General features: G+C 41.0%; 1 protein-coding gene across 1 annotated transcript; it reads left to right on the forward strand.

Moving 5' to 3' along the window:
• The first annotated feature begins 5,629 nt into the window (after nucleotides 1-5,629).
• SARC_09280 (hypothetical protein) lies at nucleotides 5,630-9,582 on the forward strand. The gene is made up of 3 exons (XM_014296714.1): nucleotides 5,630-5,947; nucleotides 6,499-6,790; nucleotides 8,034-9,582. The coding sequence occupies exons 1-3, from the start codon at nucleotides 5,829-5,831 to the stop codon at nucleotides 9,534-9,536; spliced, it is 1,914 nt and encodes a 637-aa protein (XP_014152189.1). The 5' UTR covers nucleotides 5,630-5,828; the 3' UTR covers nucleotides 9,537-9,582.
• Nucleotides 9,583-11,674: the final 2,092 nt, after the last annotated feature.

Here is an 11,674-nt window from a genome sequence, read left to right on the forward strand (position 1 = left end):
AAAGTGGAATTTTGCCCAATCTGTGATCTTTATTTTCTTATTAACAAAATCAGATTCATGATTTTGTCCGCAAAGTCAGGTATTAATGCCTTGACTGTGTCTGACGGGGGCTTATATGGATTCAGACAGTTATCGTCTGATTGATCCTCTAATGGATCTATGTTAGTTGGTAGACCAGTTACGGTTTTACCTAGAGTGAGTAAATCACTCATTCCGACTATAATGTCGTACTTCTGTGACATCTTTACTATCACAGCTTGAGTTGATACTCCTATCATCGGCCTGGGAGATTTTAACATCTGTGGCCATGGTATCACACTTAGCAGTTTTATCATCAGCTAAAATGAGATGAGTTGTTTAATTTCTCCTTTCGATATCTTTCATTAATGCAAAGCGATCGGATATACATGATATTTCGGAACCAGGATCAATCAACGCAAGGATTTTATTTCCATTGCAATATACAGGGATTATTACACGCTCATCTAAAGATTCGTTGTATTGTCTGTGTAATGATTGTACCTGATAGTACCGTCACTCCAACTTAATGTTGGGCTTTCGGTCACAAGACTTAGTGTGATAACCATTGGTCTTCTCACACTTGTCACACTTAGTAAAAAAGTGTGTACAGGTGGATGCATGTCTACCATTCCAATAACCGTAAAGGGTTAACTGGTATATGTCATATTCACACTGGGCGTCGGCACATTTCTTAATATCCTTAAATGGAGATTACATGTCCTTCGCTCCTGCGCGTGCCCGTTTATTGGGTCGCGTAAATAAAGTGGATTCGCGAGCACGTGTATGTTTGGGTCTCTCGTTTAAGGTCTGCCTGGATACGTACCCGTGATCGGTGAGCTCCCGCGGCTTCTTAACAGCCGCTTTTCCCTTCGATGTTACTCGATGTGCGGGAAAAAGAGTAGATACAGTATCATAAAACTGTTCCCATGTAAGTCGGCATAGATGAAACTTTGTTTCATGTCCCTTGTTTCGAGCCTCGCTCTATTCTGGGGCGAATCCGAGAGACTCATAAAATCATATCTTTAGAGAATAAAGAAGAAGAAAAAAGAAAAATACTCTTGACGTCCTTAGTTATTGTGTTAGCCAATAACTTGCCACTATCAAGAATTACCGACTTAGCCTTCATCAGACTGGCGCATCTGGTTGGCTGATCGGAGGATCAACTAGGTAACGTTAATAGTCCCTAGAAACCTATATTCGGTTGAGCCATCTCGCTACCAAAGTATTCAGATATAGATAAAATTTGAATGTAAATAAAGTTATATTAATAGAACTATACCAACTCTTTATGTTTGGTATTTTACCGAGGCCTTTTAATGGCCTCATTCAAATATCTGATATGTTAAATGGAAAAGATATTAATTAATAAAACCATTAAAACCATTTTAGGAAACTTAAGTTCCTCGTGCTATTAAGAGCACATTTAGGAAACTTGAGTTCTTCGCAGCCTCCTGACAGCGCACCCAAAGAAAGACGATGCAGATATCACCTCCCCCGCCGACTTCCGCCCCATCACGCTTACGAAAATAGTCAGACGCATCTTTGAAAAGTGCTTTCTTAATCTGATTACGAGCCATCCCGGCTCTGCTACCCATGCTACCCAAGCTGGCTTCAAATCACGGTACTCCTGTCATACCCAAGCACTTCCCGCCATGGAATCTGAGACACAGTCAGAAGAGGAGTGGAACGATGCCTGTCTGGACATAACCAAGGCATACGACAAGGTCGTTCTCCCACGCCTATGGGTACTGTCACGCTGGAATGCCTGAAAACTGGATCAACTGCCTCCGCGCGCTGTTTGGGAGGGTCCCTACAGCGACTATAAGAGCCATACCATATGTTCATACATTGTATCATATATACTTGCCATTTTTGAAATAAATATTATTATCCCTATTAAGAGTACGTTTAGGAATTTGCGTACTGCTTACGAGTATGTTTATAACACAGAGTATATTGTGGAGGCCCGGCTTGTTGCAGTGCAGACAACACCCACATGCACACAGCATGTGCAGGCGATACACAGGCGCATACAGCACGTGCTGACGGCACAGACGCACATACAGAACATGATGAGGATGGAACCTCAGACACACAACAGCACATGCTGAAGTAACACCCGCACATGCAGCACATACACATACCTTATAAAGGTACCAACCAGTTGACCTAAGTTCTACACTTTTGCCATTCGATGTGAACATTGTGAACTTAGCACAAACACCGTCACACTTAACATTACATCCTCACAACGCTTCACCGGATGGCATACAGCTGACAGTGCATAATGTAGCTCCAGCCTCCGGATCATCAGCCCAAACTAATCAACAATACGACACTCAAACAGAATTTGACTTAGGATTGGACTTGGGTTTAGACAGCGAGACTCCGGACACAACAACACACACACATGCACATGAAACACTTGCACGCGCACACGTCATATCTAACTCATCAATGCAACATGCCTGACAGCCACTTATCACTTCATCAAGCTTATTAAGCGCGGTCAGGCCTTTCAATCTTACAGACAGTGGACATGTCATGCTAGATACGCTTCTCACACAGACACCTAATATCAGATCGACATCGATTTATAGAAATACTGCCTCCGGTCAGTCTAAAATATTGAGATCAAATGAGATAACGCATTGGTTTTTATTTGTTTTTAAAATAATTTAATACAAGTTCTTTTTCCAAAATTTACAAAGTGTTCTAAATTCACTTTGATGGCTCCAATAGCCTGAGTATTTGGTATACCTCATTTACTTGGACCTATTTGAGACGATAGTTAGATGTAGGAAGTTATAAACTAAATTTTATAATCTCTGAACTACTATTTACAGGTTTTGGTCTTCCCGCCAATCTCCAAAATCCAATAAGTCTTTTCTTCTTTTTTTTAACTTTTCTTCAGATGGAACTTTATTTATATTAGCTAATGTACTAACATGAGTTATTTTCTTATGTATATCTACAAGTTAGACATGTGGTCATGAACACTTAGTACTTCCAGTGAAAATTATTCAATAAAGAAAAGCTAGAGGTGTCCTGCGTGATCGAGCATACCAAGGCTCTTACCAAGAGGCAGTCCTGATTATTCTTACACAAGCTACCACTGCTAAATCCTAACTGACTTAGTTTATATAACATAGTTTAAAACATAGAAATATCCATCGAAGTTTACAAATTGATGTCCATGGGATGGTTTGGAAGTGGAAGTCTATTGATGAGGATGCCAGTCCAGTCGAGAGACTGGACTGGAAGGTCATCGCCAACAACTATTCCGGCCTATGGATGGGATAGCGCGTGATGCGCTCTCTTACTTTTACTTCATGTTTCCTCTTGGTCACTTAGAAAAAATGTTCGTATTGACAAACGTAACACTCCCCACGAGCAAAGACATGCAGTACGCTGATCTTTTAACACCAGGAGAGCTCCTCAATTGGTTCGGTGTGTGTGTTCAGTTCTGTATCATCAATTTCGGCTCCCGGGCGGACTGTTGGCAGAAACAGGCATATGCACACGAGATGCATCCCCCATATAATTTTGGATGCTTCATGGAGCGTCGCCGATTCGATGCTATTTTCCAACATCTCCAATTTGCGGCGACAACAACTGACACACTAAACCCAAACAGTCAAGACCACCGCTGGTCTCCTGTGAAAGGGTTTGTAGACGCTATCAATGATCACAAGGATCCCACAATAACCGCCAGCAGCAACATTTGCGTGGATGAAAGTATGAGCCGATGGACGGCATTGGAGGCCAGTGGCTCAATGGGGGCCTGCCCCATTACGTGTCTATTGATCGGAAGCCGGATTCTGGCTGTAAGATTTGGACTACTTGCTGCGGGAAGGGTCACTTTTTATTAAAGTTGGGGCTTAGGCAATCGGCAGACACCAGCGAGAGAGAACATGAAGCTGACTATCAACATGGTGTAGCGACAACCCTGTGTTTGGTACAGAAGTAGTGTGGCAGCGGTAGTACTAACTATGGTGATAGCTGATTTGCTAGCTATCGCACGGCCGCTACGTTGTGTGAAAAAGGGTTGCATTTTAAGGGCGTCATTACGACCGCCACTAAGATGTTTCCCATAAAGGTTCTATTCTGCGAAGAACTGACTGGAGAGGGACATTGGTCCTCCATGGCGACCACAGATTTAGATAATAACCAGTATATTGCATTGGTTAGGTCTGATAAAAATAGAAAGTATTTCATCAGCACTCACAGTGCTACTAAGCCGGGTAGCACCATCTCTCGTAAGAGAGTGAGAAATGACGGCAACACAATTGCAGCTAAAGAAGTGCGTTGCCAACAGCCCCAGTTAGTAGAACAGTATTCTACATACAACGATATCATCGATAGACATAATAGACACAGGCAGGATACACTCAATCTTGAGAAAAAACTCGAGGTTAGAACCTAGCACAAACGCGTTGGTACTTCTTTCCTGGATATGTACATTGTTGATGCTTTTTTTGTTGTACAAAGGGACTCGCACATCTAGGACAAAACAGGTTGATCAACGAAACTACTATATGATGTTATCAAAAGAATTAATGAACAATAACTATGAGGCGCGTGTTACACGTTCAGTTAAAGCCGCAATTACAATCTGTCCAGAAGTAACTACTTCTGGGGTAGGCACACATGCAACTCCCATCAAAGAAATGAAACGAGAAAGGCGAAAGAATAAGTATGGGGAGGTTGTAGAAGGTTTGCGTGCTAATCGGAAGTACTGCAAGTACAGTGGATGTTGGAAGAAGAAATGCCGTACTGGGGATGAATGTAGTGCGTGTGGTTTGGGTGTACACAAGGCCTGCTTCATGGCACACCTCCGGGAATCACATCCCCGCGACGAGGATTGATCTACACTTACACATCATGCATATATGTGTGCATGTATACGCAATTACAATAGTAAAAGAAGTTAATTTTTTAATAGATTCAGAAAAACCCAGATTTTAAAATTTACAGTGATTGATTGGAGTTGACTAAATTATTTTGGTTTAATTGGCTCAAAATACGTCACTTTTTTTTCAAAAATAATCGTATGTAAAAACTTATCAAAATTCGATTTCGCCCATTAGGGCTAAATATAGCGCCCAATAGGGCGGGAGGGGCGGAAGGATAGACACTAGAGAGACTAGCTCGAGAGAGAGGGAGAATCAGAATATCAGATATAAAAGTATTTTAACTTTTAAAACGTAGATAAATCTTATTTGTTTTTGTTTTGTGGTAAGACCCAAGGTTCAAAGTTCAAACTTTAAAGTTCAAACGTTCATTCGTTCAAACTTCAAACCTTCAAAGTTCAAACCTAATGTAGAACTTTAAGAGTAGTATCACGATTCTGAATATAAAACCACCCAATAGAAACCTTATATATAGTCAATAAGAGCGGAGAATTCAAAATACATACCTGTCTCGGACTCTCGGCCTCTCGCGGGCACGGCTCTCGCGCGGACATATTGAATTTTTTATTTTATTTTTTGTGTCGATTGATCGTGGCGCAGGTATTTCACTAATTTTATTTTATTTTGTATTTTTGTATTACAATTAATTTTAATATTAATGTTGTATTCTGATGGAAATGGGCTGCATAATGTAACAGAATCGGTCGTTTTGTAGTATTATCCACATATCGCTACTGAATGGCAGAGTTTTACTGAAAACTAAACGAACGTTATAGGTACAAGCCATTACTTACAAACAGTAAGTGGGACGGATACTCTGGAGGTAGCAGTTCTAGTTAGGCCTTTTAAGTTTACACGACAAACATATCTGGGGTCAAAAGACAGTATACTACCATGGTTTTACGCAAAAACAAAAGTTCAGATGCCAGCAAGGAGCGACGACAATCCATGACTGGTGTTTCGGGTCTCAATTTCAAAAAGTCTGCCTCTGTCGCCAACAAGAATATAGATAAGTAAGTACTTGATTCGTAGTCAGTTCTTTTGTGTTCAGCTCGGGTCTCAATGGAGACTGAACCATGAATCTGGCTATCATAGTTGTTATATCTACACTAACGAAGTACGTTTACTGCGTTCTACAATCTCATTTATAATCTCGTATATATAGATTTCCTATCTGGGTTTCGTTCAATTCTGAAACAGCCCCTGTGACAGAGTCTGTACAGGTTGCGTATTATCCTGTAGTAGCGTCAGTTTCTGTTCTTTGGCCGGATTTAATGTAGGTGTTTGTGATTTTAAGTCGAGTATTGCATCTTTTGCCTTCAATTTCTGCGCACACCCTCTTCCGCAAATATCGGACGCAAACTAGCACGTGGACATGCTGTGTAAATATTTCGCTTACTTCGACATCTGTTATTCTACCATTGTCTCTGTGGTCGTCAATATGTGCGACTAGTTTGTACCGATTGCTTTCCTCAGAATCTTCTTTATGTTAAATCAGCTTTCGACTCTCTCTTAGTCACCAAAGCTGTGTTCTTATTCGATCCATTATGTTATTATTTGACAGTGGCGAAGAAGTATACCTAAATCCTACCACTACGCAATTAGTCGAGTCCAGATACCCCGTAATTCGGGCGTATGTCGTAGACGAGAACGCCGTTGTATACGAGTATGCACAGGTGAAGGGTAAGAATGCACAGGTTGTGATAGTGTTCACAGAATTGGGCCTCGCCATATACCCGGCAAAGTTAAAGAAGAAGTCTAAGGCGGAACTCGACAAAGTCGACCCTCAAAGCTTTTATCCCTATTCTGAAATGCGTGGCATCAATCACTGCCGAGGAAAGAAAGGAAATTATTTGGTAAGCGCGAGATGAGTAGCTTGGGTCTTTTATCACATTTGTAACGAATGACTATATCTCAATATTGTGGTGTTGTCTTATAACCCAGGTAATTTACGTGTTTCTGTGATTTTGTTTCCTCTCTCGTGTGTTAGAATATCAATACAGTACAATTACGCACAGAGCACGCGACTAAAGCGATATTGGGCTCCGCACAGTTCAGTTTGTGGATGCTGATGTATGCTCGTGTTTTTTTTAATGTTGTGGTTTTTCTAGGTAGTATAATTTTTCAGCTCAAAAATATGAACCAACAATCTACAGCTCGAAAATATTAACCAACATATCTATAGCTCAATAATATTAATTATTAACCAAATAATTACAGTTCATTATTATCAATCGACATATCTACAGCTCAATAATATTAACCAACATACCTACAGCTCAATAATATTATCTATCAAACAAATATTTACAGCTCACTATTAGCAACCAACATGTCTACAGCTCAATAATATCAACTATTAAACAAATAATTACAGCTCAATAATATCAACCAACATATCTACAGCTCAATAACATAAACTATTAAACAAATAATTACAGCTCACTATTAGCAACCAACATATCTACAGCTCAATAACATAAACTATTAAACAAATAATTACAGCTCACTATTAGCAACCAACATATCTACAGCTCAATAACATTAACAACTATTAACCAAAAACTTCCAGCTCATTTTTATCAATCGACATATCTACAGCTCATTAGTAATAACTATTAACCAAATAATTACAGCGCACTATTATCAACAACATATCTACAGCTCAATAATATTAGCCAACGTTTGAGGACAGTGTGGAATAGTTTGCGTTATAGTTGTGTCTTGCGGTATGGCCAGCTGCATTTGGGGGAACAGTCTGTCAGGAAAGGGTGTTCACTGAGCTATTGAACATACTGGGAGTAGATGAAATGTGTAACTAAATCGACTATGTCTCTCGTAACAAACTCTCAAGTAAAATAATCAAACACAATTTATGCACCATCTATACCGAGCATTCCAGTTTCCGATTTACGACGAGTAGTAGGTTGCGGTTGTTTGTTCTTATTTCAGTTCAATATTGCCAAATTACTTCAAGATAGATACATTTCCGATCAATGCAATTGTCGTGTTTATATAGACTCGCACTATTGTATAAAATATTTTTACTTGATTACACAAGAGACTAACGCGATAATCTTCTACTGCACATATATACAGTCGGTGAAATCAGCAGATGGAGAAACCTGTGCGTTCTTTTCCAAGGAGACCGACGACATCAAAACAAGTCTAGTCGCGTACATTCGTTCCTGTTCCGACATGTTATTCGGAACGTACGACAATAACTACACTCCTGGCAAGCAGGGTATTCCTTTGGACGATCCATTGCACCCCAATGCGGTCCCGCCGCCAATCAACCCGAACATGGCGCCTCAGTACTTTCCTCCAGGTGATCCCGAGCGCCAAGGATTCAATGACGCGCAGCGCCGCAGCTTCATTGCACAGAGTCGCCAGGGATTCTCAGACGCTCAGCGCCGCAGTTTTAACAACAAGAATGTCTCGCGCATCACGCTGAAGAAGGAAACTATTACAAACCCACCTTCTATGCCTTCCATGCGTCGTGCGAGTGCCATCTTTGGCTCGATGGACATGCTTCCCATGCCGAATACCAACGCGCCTATGCCAGCCGGCGGCCCGGTGTCCATCATAAATCCGGACACCATGTATACGCGTAAAGCGAAGAATTATAATAACCGGCGGAGTATTGGCAGTATGGATGAAATTTCTCAGGTCAATCGGGGAATGGCCCCCATGTATAATGCTCGAAACAACGGTTTCTCGCACGGAATAGGAGGAAGAAGTATGGATAATTTCTCGCGAGCTAATAACATGGGTGGTCCCGTTCCCATGGGTGGTGTAATGCAGGGTAACCGTATGGGAAGCGGTAATACCACACCCGAGTATATGTCCCAGAACGCGTTTGATTACAACCAGGGTGGCTACAACAACCAGTCGAACGCCCAGGGATTCAACCGGAGCAAGCCCTTGGGCACCTTTGGGGGCCTGGCCCAGGGCGCTCCAATGAATAGACAGTCTGTGCGCAAGCCTATAAGTAATGGCATGAGTCGGGCCACCATGGTTAACCGGCAGCCAGATCCTCAACAGCAGCAGCAACGACAGCTTCGATGTCTGAGCATGGATGCAATGCAGGCGAATGTCACGAGCGATCAGAGCGGTTTGGCCCCAGGTGTTCGAGTAGGTGGTGCGCCGGCTCGCCGCATGCCGTCGAATCAATCACAACAAACGCGACAGATCTCGCCTCGCGACACTTACCTGCAAGACTTTGGGCTAAGCTCGGGTGACCCACAGCAACCCAAGATGCAGGTCCCGGCGCAGCATCGTTCGAAAGCGCCGTCGCCTGCGCCCCGACCGGCGCCCAATACGGCGTACAAGCGAACGAATACCAATCCCGGTACGGGAGAACCGGTGTATGGCGAGCCGCAGAATGTGCAGCACGCGAATCGAGGCACGCCGCGCGGCGCGGATCATGAGGGGACCATGAACTTTGACAATATGAAGGGCGCGTTAAATGAAGACGGAAATTCGCATAACCCTTTCTATGACGACCAGGGTATTGCTGGACATGACGACGCCTTCAATAGCAAGTATTCTGCGATGAAAACCGCGAGTGGGCCGCAAACGGATCCGTTCACTGCATTTTAGTCAAGGACCTGTTACATGTACATATTACATAAATATATGAACTGGGTTTAGAAAATGAATGACGTATAGTGCAGTGCGTCGAATGGTCTTCGCGTACGTTCAGAGATGTATAATGACTAATCCGTTTGTAGTGACTGTTTGTGTAGAAACACATTCGTGTAATTGTAAATCTAAATGGAATTTGGATATGTATAGATTTGTCAAGATACGCACTTGTATCAATATGCGTATATACAGCGATCGATGGTAGAATTTACATATACTTACGCACGTATACATTTCTAAATGTACATACCCATATGTATATACATATATATGTGTGTGCTGTGTGTGTGCGTATACATATATATATATATTATATATAGTGCATTTATGTATCTATCTATGGTATGTATCCAGGTATATATTTATCTATATATATATATAATATGTTTATATATGTATTTATGTATATATATACATATGTATGTAATATATATATGTATATATATATATATATATAATGTACATGTACATATACACGTGTATATATATATATATACATATAATATATGTATGTATGTATATATATATGTATATATATTTATTTATTTATATATATATGTGTGTGTATGTATGTATGTATAAATTTATATTTATATGCGTGTGTGTGTGCATATATATATGCATATGTATGTATGTATATATATATATGCGTGTGTACTCTGAGAAATTTATTTTAGACCGTTTGGGGGGTTGGTTTTCTAGTTTACGAATTTACAAGCATGTATACGATAGCATGTTTATTTGTACATACAAACCTGATAGCATGGCTGTGTGTGCACAAATATATTAGTATTCCTATTCACGTGAATGTTATACTTAAGCTACTAATAGGATCTCGTTAATTTTCTTTGCTCGTACCCGCACATATACACTATCACAATAATCCGTCACGCCAACGCAGATATGATGTATAAGTAGTTTATTCCACCAAATTGTATACGCTATTATCATAAATGTCTAATCTCAATAAATGACATTCGCAATGGATATGTTTATATTTCCCATGAGCAGGCAATATCGCGTCGTGTCTGTATGTGTTATTTAAGCTTTATTATTCGGAAAGGTGATAGCTATATGCGCACATGTATGAACCATAGACATCTTGCATGACCTTTAAGGCTGCTCTCTAACTTCATAATTAGCATCAGTGTACCTGTATGTGTAGGCCTATCAACTAGTATGTGCTTGTACTGTTTGGATCAAGAAAAATGTACAAACCCGTCCGAAAGGTCAATAATTGATGCTGCTAGTCTGCACATCAGATATTATATTCTTGCTACTTTTAAGACAAATAAAATTAACTATTCGAACGTTTCTTATTTTTTTTTAATGACAATTTCAATCAGCCGTTATTCTCGTACAGTATTTGTCTTTTCTACCAAAACCGTCTAAAATTTCAATAATTGGTTCTCATAGTTTGCCTGATTATTCTGCTTCTCCTTTCCACGCAAGTGAGTATCTACGGTGGCGAACTCAACGCGTTGCAGGCAGGTAGATTTTGAGCCACCTATTTCTTACACGGGACTAGACGAGCTTTTTGTTCTGCACAACGCGAAGAATATGACACTTTCAGCCGCGTAGGATCGGTCTTTGTAGCACGAACGATCGCCTGCGCTTTTAAGAAATGATCTTTAACGTGTATATCACAAACACGCACGCCTGAGTGGAGGAACGTTCTTCCGTATAGTACAGTAGAAGGTAGATGCTGAAAGGTCGGGCAAATGCTCCGCAGTGCGGGGATCGATAAAGCCTTGGACAGCTACCAACGCCCTTATTGCCGGTCGTTCGCTGACTACTGTAAAGTGGCCAGATACTCTGTAAATCGACACAGACATTTCGATAAAAACGAAATAAAAGCATCCACCGTAGTACTCACTCACGCAGACTTTTATGAAGCGCTGTGTGGAACTACTGCTTCCCCGCTGCGCTCTCAACTTGTAAGAATGGCCTCGATTAGCGACATATCGTCGTATGCCGCGCTTGCAGTGCAGCAGTCAGCGTACCTGTGGAACATCAGAACACAATCTTAAATATATATATATATATATTGTGATTTCCGGCTTGTTAATGTTCCTTGCCAACGATATATACAT

Source organism: Sphaeroforma arctica (assembly GCF_001186125.1).
Source record: "Sphaeroforma arctica JP610 unplaced genomic scaffold supercont1.925, whole genome shotgun sequence".
Classification (NCBI taxonomy): domain Eukaryota; class Ichthyosporea; order Ichthyophonida; genus Sphaeroforma; species Sphaeroforma arctica.